At 49.0% G+C, this 13,365-nt stretch overlaps 1 protein-coding gene across 3 annotated transcripts in view; it reads left to right on the top strand.

Moving 5' to 3' along the window:
- MED15 (mediator complex subunit 15) overlaps window positions 1–13,365 on the top strand; it is a 61,928-nt gene that overhangs the window by 23,190 nt on the left and 25,373 nt on the right. For all 3 annotated transcript variants that reach the window (XM_060118077.1, XM_060118075.1, XM_060118076.1), the window contains exon 2: window positions 2,165–2,252. In XM_060118077.1, coding sequence (XP_059974060.1) covers window positions 2,165–2,252 — 88 coding nt within the window. The remainder of the gene's footprint in view (window positions 1–2,164; window positions 2,253–13,365) is intronic.

The raw sequence follows: 13,365 nt of genomic DNA, 5'->3' as shown, positions 1-13,365 counted from the left end.
AGTGTTCAGGGCGCCTGTCGGTTCTTCTGTTCGGGCGGCGCTGCAGGCATAGTGGGGACATGGCTGGTGCTCCTGGCAGAGCCTTCCCCCTGCCCCTGCCGTGAGACCCCTTCCCTGAGCACGATGAGCACGAGCACGCTGAGACCACCAGGAAGAACTGGGTGGTTACCCAGGCCCCGGTGCCTACTGCTTGTGTTCCATTCTTGCTTGTCCACAGACACCTGTTTCTGGCCTCCTGTGTAGTCAATACTCTTCGGGCTCTGAGTCACTAATAGCCGGTGCCCGTGCGTCCCCATCATCTGTGGCGTTGCCCTGACCATGACAGCCCAGGGCTCCTGCACCAGCAGATCCGGTGTCTTCGGGCCTGGAGAGGTCCCTCCACCACGAAGCACAGGTCTGTCTTGTCTCTGCGGACGTCCCAGGGTCTCTGCTGTGGTCAAGATGCAGTGTCTGTGGGGGGCCTGCAAGCCTGCCCCCTTCAAAGTTGTTGCCAGCAGCTCGGAGGACCACTTGTCACCAGGCAGGCGCCTGGCCAAGCCCCAGGTCTTCTGCTTGTGACGCAGGGCCCTCTGCGCCCCTCTTGGCCTCTCTGCACTTCACCTGGCTCCTGGGGCCTCCTCCCAGCCAGCCGCCAGTCGTCACGGCCCCCTCACGTGTCTACCGCTGTCCTCGGGGTTGCCCCAGTGGTCCGTGGCTCTGTGGCCCTCAGCTTCGGGCAAGCCTCTGTGGCAGGGTTAGCCTCATACGGCTGTTGGAGGAGGTATGGGGACGCTGGGGAGACCCCCCTTGAAGACAGGTCTGCTCAGTCACTTGTCGGAGCTGCTCGAGGACTCAGAACCTACGTTCGCGCGTGGGGCGCCTGCCCCGCTGGCCTCAGCCCCTGCGCACCAGGTCCCCCTGGCCTGTCAGGGTCTCGCCTTGTCCTCCTGCATCCTTCCTTTTGCCTCTCTTTGATCCTGGTCACACGTCCCCTCGTGCGAGCGTCTGCTCCACTCTGGATGCTTCTCCAGTGGGAACCCGTTGCTGCCTCCTGGCCCTGGTGCAGGCTCAGGGAAGCAGGCGGGAGGTGGGAGCTCTGGCCTCACGTGCGGAATCTGGCAGTGTGGTGGCTCAGCAGCATTTTATCTTTCTTTATACGTTAGTACAGATTTGTCCATCTCTTAGCATTTAGCCTCTTGTCTGGGGTTTCTCTCGGGATCACGAACGTGGTCCTGCAGCCCATGTGCACGCTCTTTCAGTACCTGGGGTGTGTGTGTGTTTGGAGCCATCAGAAAGCCTTCCAGCACCGGCTGGACTAGGCTTGTTGGATTCCCTGGGGAGAGGGGGGTCTTTATCAGTGAGCCCAGCGCTGGGAAGACAGGTCAGGAGACCCATCCTGCAGAGAAGAAGGTGGGCTGTGAGCAGAGGGGCCAGGCATGTGGACCTGAGTCTGACGTGCTCCTTTCTTTCTAACAAATGCGCACCTATCCTTACCTTCGTCTGGGGGGGGCGGGATGGGGGTGGGGGAATGTGCGCTACCACCCAGAGGAGCTTGGGCTTAGCCGTGTGCAGCAAAGCATCATGTGGTGAAATCCTGGGCTCACATTCCGTCTCTTGCCATGCATGTGTTGGCCTTTGTGTGGTCTGTCTCCTGCCCCCAGCTGGAAGTTGTTGAGGTCGGGCTCATCTCCTTGGTCCCACTGGTAGGACCTGCATGTCCAACACAGGGACCTTTGCCTTGGGAGGGACTGAGAGGTGACTGGCATGGCCCCTCTGTTGCACCAGAGGAGGCTTCCAGAGCAAGGGTCCCACTGCTCTTGACGCCAGAGTTGGGTGGGGGCTCAGGTCATGTAGAGGGCAGGAAATGGAGGCCAGCTGGCCGTCCTGTTGTTTAATATGCTGGTTATGAGCAGCCTCTGGGCCTGGCCCCTCTGCCCGCTCAAGCTGGGTGGCTGCTTTGTTTCATGGTGACCGCCTTTCCTGTTTCTTCCTTCTCGTGGCACTGCCCGCCTTCTCCTTTGCTCAGCTGCCTTTCATCGCTGTGCTGAGAGCCCCTCCCTTCGTGCTTCTCCTGGGCCTCAACCAGGCTGGTGGGCCAGGCCACACCCGTGGGCCCCAGGCAGCTGCTGTGTGGGCCTGCTGGCCAGGGGGCCTGTGTCAACACCTCTCCTCCTTTGTGTTCCAGAGAGGATGCCATGAGGAAGGCTGGCGTGGCCCACAGTAAATCCAGCAAGGACATGGAGAGCCACGTGTTTCTGAAGGCCAAGACCCGGGTAAGGCCCTGGGGGGTGGCCTCCTGTGGGGACGCTGCTGGAGGGCAGGGTGCCAGGCCATGGGGACGGGGTGGCTGCTCACTGTTGGGTGGCACTCTGTGGGAAGATCCTGTGTCTGTGGTACAGGTGCGGGAGGGGATTGGGTGGGCATCCAGGATGCACGCGCAGCCTCTGACCCCAGACCTTGCTGTTGGCACCCCCATTCATGGTCAGCTCCTGTGAATCCTGTAGGGCGCTCCCTCGGGCCCTGGTGGTTCCTGTGGACGGTGCTCTGAGTAAGAACCGCTCTGTCCTCAGGCTCAGCCCTCCTGGGGGTCAGGGCCCTGACAGGTGGGCCCAGAAGGGTTCCTGTCCCCTTTTGTTAAATGATGCAGGTGATGCTCGTGGAGGGTGAGGCCTTGGTGAGGACGAGGCTTGGGAACGTCACAGGTGGAGTGGTTGGGGCGGGTTTCCTGTGTGAGCTCTCGCGTGAACTGGGCATTGCCATGGGCTTCATGTGACCACCTCCTGTCATCTGCCTTGGGGTAGAGCTGCTCATAGAAATGAAACAGAACAGGCACAAAGAAGCAAGTGGCTTGTCTGGGTTACCTGGCTCGTGCAGGGCGGGCTGTGTCTGCTGCACCAGCTCTGCTGAGCACCTGGTGCCCGAGCGTGGTGCTGGAGCTCTAAGACCTACTGTGTGTCAAGAATCAAAAACAGGGACTTCCCTGGTGACGCAGTGGTTAAGAATCCGCCCGCAAATGCAGGGGACATGGGTTCGAGCCCTGGTCCGGGAAGATCCCACATGGCGTGGAGCAGCTAAGCCTGTGCGCCACAACTACTGAGCCTGCGCTCTAGAGCCTGCACACCGCAACTACTGAGCCTGTGTGGTGCAACTGCTGAAGCCCATGCATCTAGAGCCTGTGCTCTGCAACAAGATAAGCCACCACAATGAGAAGCCCACGCATTGCAACGAAGAGTAACCCCCACTCACCACAACTAGAAAAAACCCACACGCAGCAACGAAAACCCAACGTAGCAAAAATAAATACATAAATAGATAATTTTTTTAAAAAATAAGAAAAGAAAAAAAGAATCAAAAGCAGATGCTATTTATGGTTGGATCCAGGTTTAGGTAAACCAACTGTCAAGACGTACAGAGGTCTGTTGGGGAAACTTAGCCTGGTTTGAGTGTTTAGATGAGGTAAACATTTTCTGAAATGGAAAGGTAGAGATGATTGGCCGGAGAGCGCAGCTTCCAAAACAGAAACCATGTGTACAGCCTGGGCTTGGAGATCAGAGCACACCAGCATGTGTTTGTGAGCACGAGTAGGTGGAGGATGAGCAGCAGAAGCCTGTGCACTGAGGTGGGCAGGCTCATGCTGTGGACATAGAAAATGGTAAGTGTTATATTCCTTTTTTATAACAACTTTATCGAGCTCTAATTCATATACTGTACAATTCACCCATTTATAGTGTACAGTTCAGTGGTTGGTCTTTTAGGATCTTCACAGAGTTGCGCAACCATCACCACAATCCATTTTAGAGCATTTTCTTTTTTCTTTTTCTTTTTTTTTTTTTTGGCCACACCTTGCAGCTTATGGGATCTCAGTTCCCTGACCAGGGATTGAACATGGGCCATGACAGTGAAAGCCCGGAATCCTAACCACTTAGGCCCCCAAGGTACTCCCTAGAGCACTTTCTAAAGAATCTCTATACCCGTTAGCCAGCACTCCCCATTTTCCCTCAACCCTCAGTCCTAGGCAACCACTTATCTGCTTTCTTTTGCTATAGATTTGCTTATTTTGTACTTTTCATATAAATGCGTCATAAAATATATGTTTCTGTGACTGGCTTCTTTCACTTAGCATAATATTTTTAATGTTCACCCATGAACCATGTTGTAGCATGTACTTTATTCCTTTTTATTGCCAAATAATATTCCATTGTATGGATGTACCATATTTTATTTATCCATCACCAGTTTATGGACATCTGGAGTGTTTCCATTTTTTGGCTATTATAATAATGCTGCTATGAACATTTGTGTGCAAACTTCGCTGGGGACATACGTTTCCATTTCTCTTTCCTGTATACCTAAGAAAGGAACTGCTGAATCAGATGGTAACTCTGTATTTAACCTTTTGAGGAATTGCTAGACTGTTTTCAAAGCAGCTGCACCATTTTACATTCCCACTAGGATTGTATGAGGTTCCAATTTCTCCATTCCTCATCAATACTTGTTACTGTTTTTTTTTATTATAGCCATCATAATGAGTGTGAAGTGGTATCTAATTGTGGTTTTGATTTGCATTCCCAGATGACTTACTGTGTTTATTGATCATTTGTATATTTTCTTTGGAGAAATGTTTATTCAAATCCTTTGCCCATTTTAAAATTGAGTTGTTGGTCTTTTTATTGCTAGATTGTAAGAACTTGTTATAAATTTTGGATACAAGTCTCTTATTAGATACATAATTTGAAGATATTTGGGAGATAAGAACCTTGGTGAGGGCTTATTGAATTATTTCAACTTTCAAAATACACAACTTGTTGGTCCAGTATTATTTGTTGTCTATTGCTTTATAAGGAACTACCGCAAAATGTAGTGGCCTAGAGCAATGAGTTGGTATCTGTCCTGATTCTGTGGGTCAGGATTGGGGTGATTGGAGCTGCCTGGCTGGCCATTCTTCTGGTCTCACTGGTGACCTTGGCGCAGCCACATTCAGCTGGCAGCCACCTGGTGTCTCCAGCAGCATAGCCCGGGCTTCATTACAGCACAGCGGCTGGCTTCCAAGGCAGGGGACGTGGAAGCTGTCAGTCCCCTGAAGTCCTAGAACATCGCTGGGTCACAGCAAGTCCTAAGGCCAGTGTGGAGTCTGGGGAGGGAGTCGCCTCCACCTTCTCTGTGCGCTGTGGCCTGTGCATCCAGGGAGGCCAGTGGTTGTTGGCTGCCACCTTGGAGACTGGCCACCACAGAGACCCTCCCAGCAGCTGGAGAATAAGTCTTCCATCCCAAGGGGGCGACTGGCAGCACAACAGCCCCCGTCACTGTCCTCGCCTCTCCTTACTGCAGCACCTGCACACCTTAGCAATTTCAGTTGCATTTCCTTTGGTCAGGCTGGTTCTAAATCCCTAACTTCAAGGGGAGGCCCTGACTATTTGGAAGAGAGGTATTTATAGAGAGGTCTGGGAAGTTTCCTTTCATTTTTAGAGATGGACTTTCTGCTTGGACACTGCTGTCCGATGTCCAGCTTATTAGTCCTGCTCAAGCCCCACATGGAGCCTTGGGCCCCGTCATGCGGCGAGACCTTTCCTCCAGGGTGGGGCTCCGGAGCGACTCTCCAGTCTGGTGGCAGCCGGGCACACTTGTTACCTGCCCCTTCTGCCTGAGAACCCATTAGAATGACTGTGGGACCCAGAGCAAAGAAAAGGATACAGAAGAGTGATTTCTCTGTTTTTAGACTCCAGGAGGGGCCGGGAGGCAGAGGTGGTCTTGGAGAAGGGGCTAACCTTCTCTTGGAATCCTTGCAAGCAGGTGGGTCCAGAGGTGTCCACCCTAAAGGAAACCGGGTCACCCATGGCGGGCACCTCAGGCTGCCTGGTATACAGCCCGGGCAAGGAAGACCTTGAGCACTCTTGTATAAAAGACCACCAGCTCCAGATTGCCTGGTTGGTGCATGCTTCCAGTGTGGTGTTAGCACCCAGAGTTAAAGCTCTTCCCATTCTGTCAGGGGCTGGCCCTGGGTCTAATGGCCAGGCCCCATTGCTCCCTCTAAAGTGATGTGATGTCCCCTTGCAAGGCCCGTGAAGCAGGTACAGTGCTGCTCTCCCCAGGTTGCAGACGAGGAGGCTCAGGCACACAGATGCCAGGTAACTTGCCCAGGAGGTCACACATCTTGGGGGCCTGGGGTCAGAGCCTACCCTCTTTGCTACTTGTGCTACTTCCCCCCATCTAGCAAAGCAAAAGACACCCAAACACCCACTTTAATTCTTAACATCTGAATTCCTGCAGGTGGGACTGCTCTCTGCCTCAAGGCAGAAACCACTTTCCCTGGGGGTGGTGGGTGGTATAATAATAGCAGCTCTAAGCACTCTGCAGATTGAGGAAGGTTTGGCATCTGCTGGATGAGAGCACAGCCAAGGATCCCGGGACCTCTGCGTCGGCACCCGCAGCAGCAGTGCCTAGAGAGGCTTATTATAGCTGGGTGCATTGCTGAACATATGCTTATCACTTGGTTGTTTTTAAATTAAGCTTATATGTTAAACACACATCAACTGTTTTGCACGTTGGATAGTATTATGCAGAAGTAGTGCATGTCTCTGGTTTACAGCTGTAAACACTGAGTCCCCACGGTGGGGGCCAAGGTGAAACCTAGGGACCAGGAGGCCGAGAGCATCAGAACTGGGAAGTGACCTGGAGGCTAATTAGAGGAGGGCTGAGGGGCACAAACAGCTGCTGGAATAAGAGGGCAAGAGCACATCCTGGGGAGAGCGGGAAGAGGCCGTTGCACGTCTGATGAAGGAGACACTCTCCTACCTTCAGCCCTTTTTACGGACCTCGCAAGCCCAGGGTTGGCCTTTTGACTGAAACCGAATACATCTTCTGCTATCTTTGTTTAATCAGAGACAGCTATTGGAGGAGAAAAGCACAATTGTGTATAGTGAAAACAGCAAACCGCATGAAAAGACTAGCATTTTCTGAACAACTGCTGAGACCTGCTAGAAAGGCCTGGGTGTGGCCAGTTTTGACAGGTCCAGGGCTGTGCTCCTGCCCTCTGCTGTTTGCGGGGTGACAACCAGGCCTCCTCCTGCACTACCCGGCGTTGGCGTGCTTGCTCAGAGGCCTCCTCAGAAATTCTACTTCTTTGGTTTTCAGTCGTTCCGTTTTCACTAGCATGTACTGAGGAGCTGAGAGAGTACAGATACTCCGTGTAGTCCTCGTGACTTTCTCCAGTTCAGCTGTGAAGAACACGAGGTGTGGGGCAAATCAGCAGTAGCATGGGGAGCTAGCTTGCTTTCTTTCGATCTTATTTTTTAATTTAAACTGGGTAAGGAACCCACTGTCATTTGTTTTATTATTTATTTTTTGTATGTTTAAAATACTTTATAATGTATAAGGGTAAAATTTTAAAATACGTGAATCACAACACAATACTTACCAAAGGTCCCATGTTGCTGAGAACACTGACTCTGGAGCACCTGCTCTGGGAATTGATACATTTTTCAAGTATGAGGAAAAGTTTCTAACAGACTTTGTAGAAACTGACAAAATGATACTAAGGAAACTCAAGGGACCCAGCATAGCCAAAACAATCTTGGAAAAGAACAAATGATGCTAGGACATCTGCTGGATTATCACATGTATGATATTGAGGTGGGACCCCAGTCTCATACCATATACCAACATTAATTCAAAATGGATCAAAGACCTAAGAGCTGAAACTGTAAAACTTATTTTTTTATTTTTTATTAATTTATTTTTGGCTGCATTGGGTCTTCGTTGCTGTGCACAGGCTTTCTCTAGTTGTGGTGAGCGGGGGCTACTGTTCGTTGGGGTGCACGGGCTTCTCATTGTGGAGGTTTCTCGTTGCAGAGCACGTGCTCTAGGCACGTGGGCTCAGTAGTTGTGGCTCGCAGGCTCTAGAGCACAGGCTCAGTAGTTGTGGCTCATGGGCTTAGTTGCTCCATGGCATGTGGGATCTTCCTGGACCAGGGCTTGAAGCTGTGTCCCCTGCGTTTGCAGGTGGATTCTTAACCACTGCGCTACCAGGGAAGTCCTAAAACTGTAAAATTTTTAGAAGAAAATATAGGCATGAATCTTTGTGACCTCAGATTAGGAAATGGTTTCTTACGTATGACACCAAAAGCACAAGCAACAAAAGAAAACTTAGATTAATTTGACTTCATCAAAATTAAACACTGTTGTGCATCAAAGGATACCATCAAGAGAGTAAAAAGACAGTCTGTGGAATGGGAGAAAATATTTGCAAATCAAATATCTGATGATATCTGATGAGGGACTGGTATCAGAGTATATAAAGAACTGCAACTCAACAACAACAGCAAAAGAAACCAAACAACCTAATTCAAAAATGGGCAAAGAACTTGAATAGACATTTCTCCAGAGACGATATATTGGGTTGGCTAAAAAAGTTCGTTCATTTTTTTCCCGTAAGATGGCTCTAGTAGCGCTTAGTTGTCTTTAACTTCATTCAAAACAATTTTGTTAGATTGTATTGTGACAGCTGTCATATCAGTGTGCATTTAAAAAAAACTTAACAAAATTGGAGAATTTTTGTGTAGCCATTTTAATATTGAGATGGAAGAAAAACAACATTTAAAAAATTGTTTTATTATGCTTTATTCAAGAAAGGTAAAAATGCAACTGAAATGCAAAAAAAGATTTGTGCAGTGTATGGAGAAGGTGCTGTGACTGATCAAACGTGTCAAAAGTAGTTTGCGAAGTTTCATGCTGGAGCTTTCCTGCTGGACGATGCTCCACGGTCGGGTAGACCAGTTGAAGTTGATAGCGATCAAACTGAGACATTAATTGAGAACAATCAATGTTATACCATGCAGGAGATAGCTGACATACTCAAAATATCCAAATCAAGCGTGGAAAATCATTTGCATCAGCTTGGTTATGTTAATCGCTTTGATGTTTCAGTTCCACATAAGTTAAGCAAAAAAAACCTTCTTGACCATATTTCCACATGTGATTCTCCATTTAAACGTAGCGAAAACGTTTTTTTTCTTGCGGTACGCGGGCCTCTCACTGCTGTGGCCTTTCCGGCTGTGGAGCACAGGCTCCGGACGCGCAAGCTCAGCGGCCATGGCTCACGGACCCAGCCGCTCCGTGGCACGTGGGATCCCCCCGGACCGGGGCATGAACCCGTGTCCCCTGCATCGGCAGGTGGACTCTCAACCACTGCGCCACCAGGGAAACCCAAACGTTTTGTTTTTAAAACAAATTGCGTCGGGATGAAAAGTGGATACTGTACAATAATGTAGAATGGAAGAGGTCAGTGGGGCAAGCGAAATGAACCACTACCAACCACACCAAAGGCCAGTCTTCATCCAAAGAAGGTGATGTTGTGTATATGGTGGGATTGGAAGGGAGTCCTCTATTATGAGCTACTTCTGGAAAACCAAACGATTAATTCCAACAAGTACTGCTCCCAATTAGACCAACTGAAAGCAGCACTCAATGAAAAGCATCCAGAATTAGTCAACAGAAAATGCATAATCTTCCATCAGGATAATGCCAGACCACATGTTTCTTTGATGACCAGGTAAAAACTGTTACACCTTGGCTGGGAAGTTCTGATTCATCCGCCATATTCACCAGACATTTGCACCTTTGGATTTACATTTATTTCAGTCTTTACAAAATTCTCTTAATGGAAAAAATTTCACTTCCCTGGAAGATTGTAAAAGACACCTAGAACAGTTCTTTGCTCAAAAAGATAAAAAGTTTTGAGAGACTTCCCTGGTGGTGCAGTGGTTAAGAATCCTCCTGCCAGTGCAGGGGACATGGGTTTGATCTCTGGTCTGGGAAGATCCCACATGCCGCAGAGCAACTAAGTGAATGTGCCACAACTACTGAGCCTGCACTCTAGAGCCCGTGAGCCAAACTGCTGAGCCTGCGTGCCCTAGAGCCTGCCTGCCGCAACTACTGAGCCTGCCTGCCGCAACTGCTGAGGCCCACGTGCCTCGAGCCTGTGCTCCGCAACAAGAGAAGCCACCGCAGTGAGAGGCCTGCTCAACAAAGAGTAGCCCCCGCTTGCCGCAACTAGAGAAAGCCCGCGTGCAGCAACGAAGACCCAATGCAGCCAAAAAATTTTTTTAAAAAAAGATAAAAAGTTTTGGGAAGATGGAATTATGAAGTTGCCTGAAAAATGGCAGAAGGTAGTGGAACAAAGTGGTGAATACATTGTTCAATAAAGTTCTTGATGAAAGTAAAAAATGTGTTTTTATTTTTACTTAAAAACCAGAGGGCTTCCCTGGTGGCACAGTGGTTGAGAGTCCGCCTGCCAATGCAGGGGACAAGGGTTCGTGCCCCGGTCCGGGAAGATCCCACATGCCGCGGAGCGGCTAGGCCCGTGAGCCATGGCCGCTGAGCCTGTGCGTCTGGAGCCTGTGCGTCTGGAGCCTGTGCTCCGCAACGGGAGAAGCCACAACAGTGAGAGGCCTGCGTACCGCAAAAAAAAACCCCAAAAAACAAAGGAACTATTTTGGCCAACCCAGTACAAATGGCCAAGAAGCACATGAAAGAATGCTCAATATCACCAGTCCTTAGGGAAAGGCGAATCCAAACCACAGTGAGATACAACGTCACACTCATGATGGCTATAATAAAAAAAAGATAAGTATTGGTGAGACATTGGCACCTCATCACCTCATACCTTGCTGGAAGGAATGTATAGTGGAGCAGCCACTGTGGAAAACAGTGTAGAGATTCCTCAGAAATTAAACAGAGTTACCATATATGCACAGAACTTGCGCAGAAATACTCATAGCATCACTCATAATAGCCAGAAAGTGGGAACACCCAAATGTTTATCAGCTGATGAGTGGATAAAGAAAATGTGGTGTGTCTGTATAATGGACTGTTATCTGGCCGTATAATGGAATGAAGTACTGATACATGGTACAACACGGATGAACCTTGAAAACATCACGATAAGTGTAGTGAAATAGTCACAAGGGAGCACGTATTGTATGATGCATTTGTATAAAATGCCCAGAATAGGCCAATCCATAGAGGCAGTGTATTAGTTTCCTGTAGCTGCTGGACAAATTCCCACAGACTTGGAGGCTACAGTCTCTGGGCTCATGGCTTTGGCCTCTTGGCCCAAGGCTCTCCCTGGTGGTCATGTTTGCAGCCAGTAGTTTTACCAACCTGTTTCCTGCCTGTTGACTTTGGGAGTCTGACACCCTTTTAAAATTTCATCCAGTCTCTCCCTTTTAGTCTAAACTGGCAGTGTTTCTGCTGGTATGACACTCTAGACCGTGAATATGTGACATTCATGCCATTAGACAGGAGGTTTCCCCACAAATGTTTCACCCCTGTAATTTCATCCCTATTCCTGGCGTCTGTGAGACGACTGAGAGGATTCATCACATGCCTGATCTCTTTGGCACTAGCATAGTCTGTGCAACCACACCCTCAGCCTTCTCTCCAGAGCACACATTCCTACAGAGAATCTCCTAATTTTAGTGTTTCTTTGTAATCTGAATAGCCTGGGAATTTCCGAAACCAAGTCCAGGTTCCTTTATGCTTAACGGTTCTTCCCTCAGTTTCTTTCTTTACTCCCAATTTCACTATAAGCAGCAAGAAGAAAGCAGGCCAGGACCTCCCTGGTGGCGCAGTGGTTAAGAATCCGCCTACAAATGCAGGGGACACGGGTTTGAGCCCTGGTCCGGGAAGATCCCACATGCCGTGGAGCAACTAAGCCCGTGCGCCACAACTACTGAGCCTGTGCTCTAGAGCCCGTGAGCCACAACTACTGAGCCCACGTGCCACAACTACTGAAGCCCGCGCGCTCTAGGGCCCGCGCTCTGCAAAAAAGAGAAGCCACTGCAATGAGAAGCCCGCACACCACAACAAAGAGTAGCCCCTGCTCGCCGCAACTAGAGAAAGCCCGTGTGCAGCAACGAAGACCCAACGCAGCCAAAAATAAATAAATAAATAAATTTTTTTAAGAAAGAAGAAAGCAGGCCAGACCTTCCACACTTTGTTTGGAAGTCTACTCAGCCAAATATCCAGGTTCATTGCTTACAAGGTCTGCCTTCCTCTCAACTAGGGTACGATTCAGCTAGACTTCTGGGCACTGTATGACAGGGGTTCTCTGTGTTCTTGTTTCCAATCACACGTTCCTCTTTCCCCTGAGCCCTCACCAGAAACACTTTTAACATTCACCTTTTCCCCAGCATTCTGTTCTGATGACATCTGTATTCTCTAAGATGACATGAGCTTTCTGACCAGCTCCTTTTCTTCCTTTGAGTCCTCAGTAGCAGTGTTTACCATGCGTGTTCCCACCAACAGTATTCCCTGTGGCCTGGCTCCCTCTTGCCTGCCCCTTATTTCTTGTGAACCAGGTGTTCGATCAAAAGAGCACAGTATGCAGGGGTCTTGTTAGCAAGAAGGCATTGGAGGTGGTGCCTCATATTTGTATATATTGTATATATTTCTGGGTGTCTTGATTTTCCCACAAGGCCACAGTTGATCAGGAGTTGGGAGAGTGACAGTCTGACTCTTTTGTGAAGTTTCCCATCCACTTATCAGCTGATGATTCCATCATTTAACTGGGCGTTGCAAACTGGTACTTGTCCTGAATTCTGGCTTTTCTTCCACATTTATTAGATGGAATTGTCTTGCCAGGAAAGGTTTTCTTTCATCCACCAGTGTACTTGGTTGCTTGAAACACAGCCTGTTCGGGACCGTCAGGAGTACTGACTGTCTTGTGGAATTGCTGCCCTTGGTACCCAGGGGCAAGTGCCGGGGCCTGGGGGTGGGGTGAAGCTGCTTCTCTTCCTGTGAGTGATGTTGTGAGCATGGCTCTGCATCAAGCGAGTTTCAGGCCTTGCAGCTGTTCATTTTGATGCATCCCCAATGGCTGCTCACAGGCACATTCCTGACCCCTTGGGGGCCCTGTCACAACGCCTTAGTCTTTTGTAGCTTGCTTGCATCTTGGCCCAGAATCAGCTTTGCTCTAAGGAGCCCTGGTTCCTTTTCAAGGGTGAAATGGTACTTGGGTCTTGCAGTGTGGGCATGGGGCTGCTCACGGCTTCTGTGCTTTTTTGTGAAAAGAGCTAAGGAGTCATATGTTTTTGAAACAACAACCTCAAAACCCCATAATTTCACACTGATATTTCCAATTACAGGGTTTTATTTTAAACATGTATCTGTTCTCTTTTGTGAATATCTTGGCTTCTAATGTCATTGGCATAATTACTGTAAAATACTTTCAGAATAAACAGACCAATATTAGCACTGATATTAGTAGCAAATAACAAAATGTGGAATGAAGTTTAAGATTTCTTTACAGCTCTGTGTGTACTTAAAATGTACCCCTTCCCCTAAGGACATATGGTTTTTTTGTTTTGTTTGCTTTTTGTTTTTTAAAAT

This window comes from Mesoplodon densirostris, chromosome 15 (assembly GCF_025265405.1).
Source record: "Mesoplodon densirostris isolate mMesDen1 chromosome 15, mMesDen1 primary haplotype, whole genome shotgun sequence".
Taxonomy (NCBI): Eukaryota; Metazoa; Chordata; class Mammalia; order Artiodactyla; family Ziphiidae; genus Mesoplodon; species Mesoplodon densirostris.
Note: the sequence above shows the minus strand (reverse complement) of the source record. Positions and strands in the feature narration are given on the sequence as shown.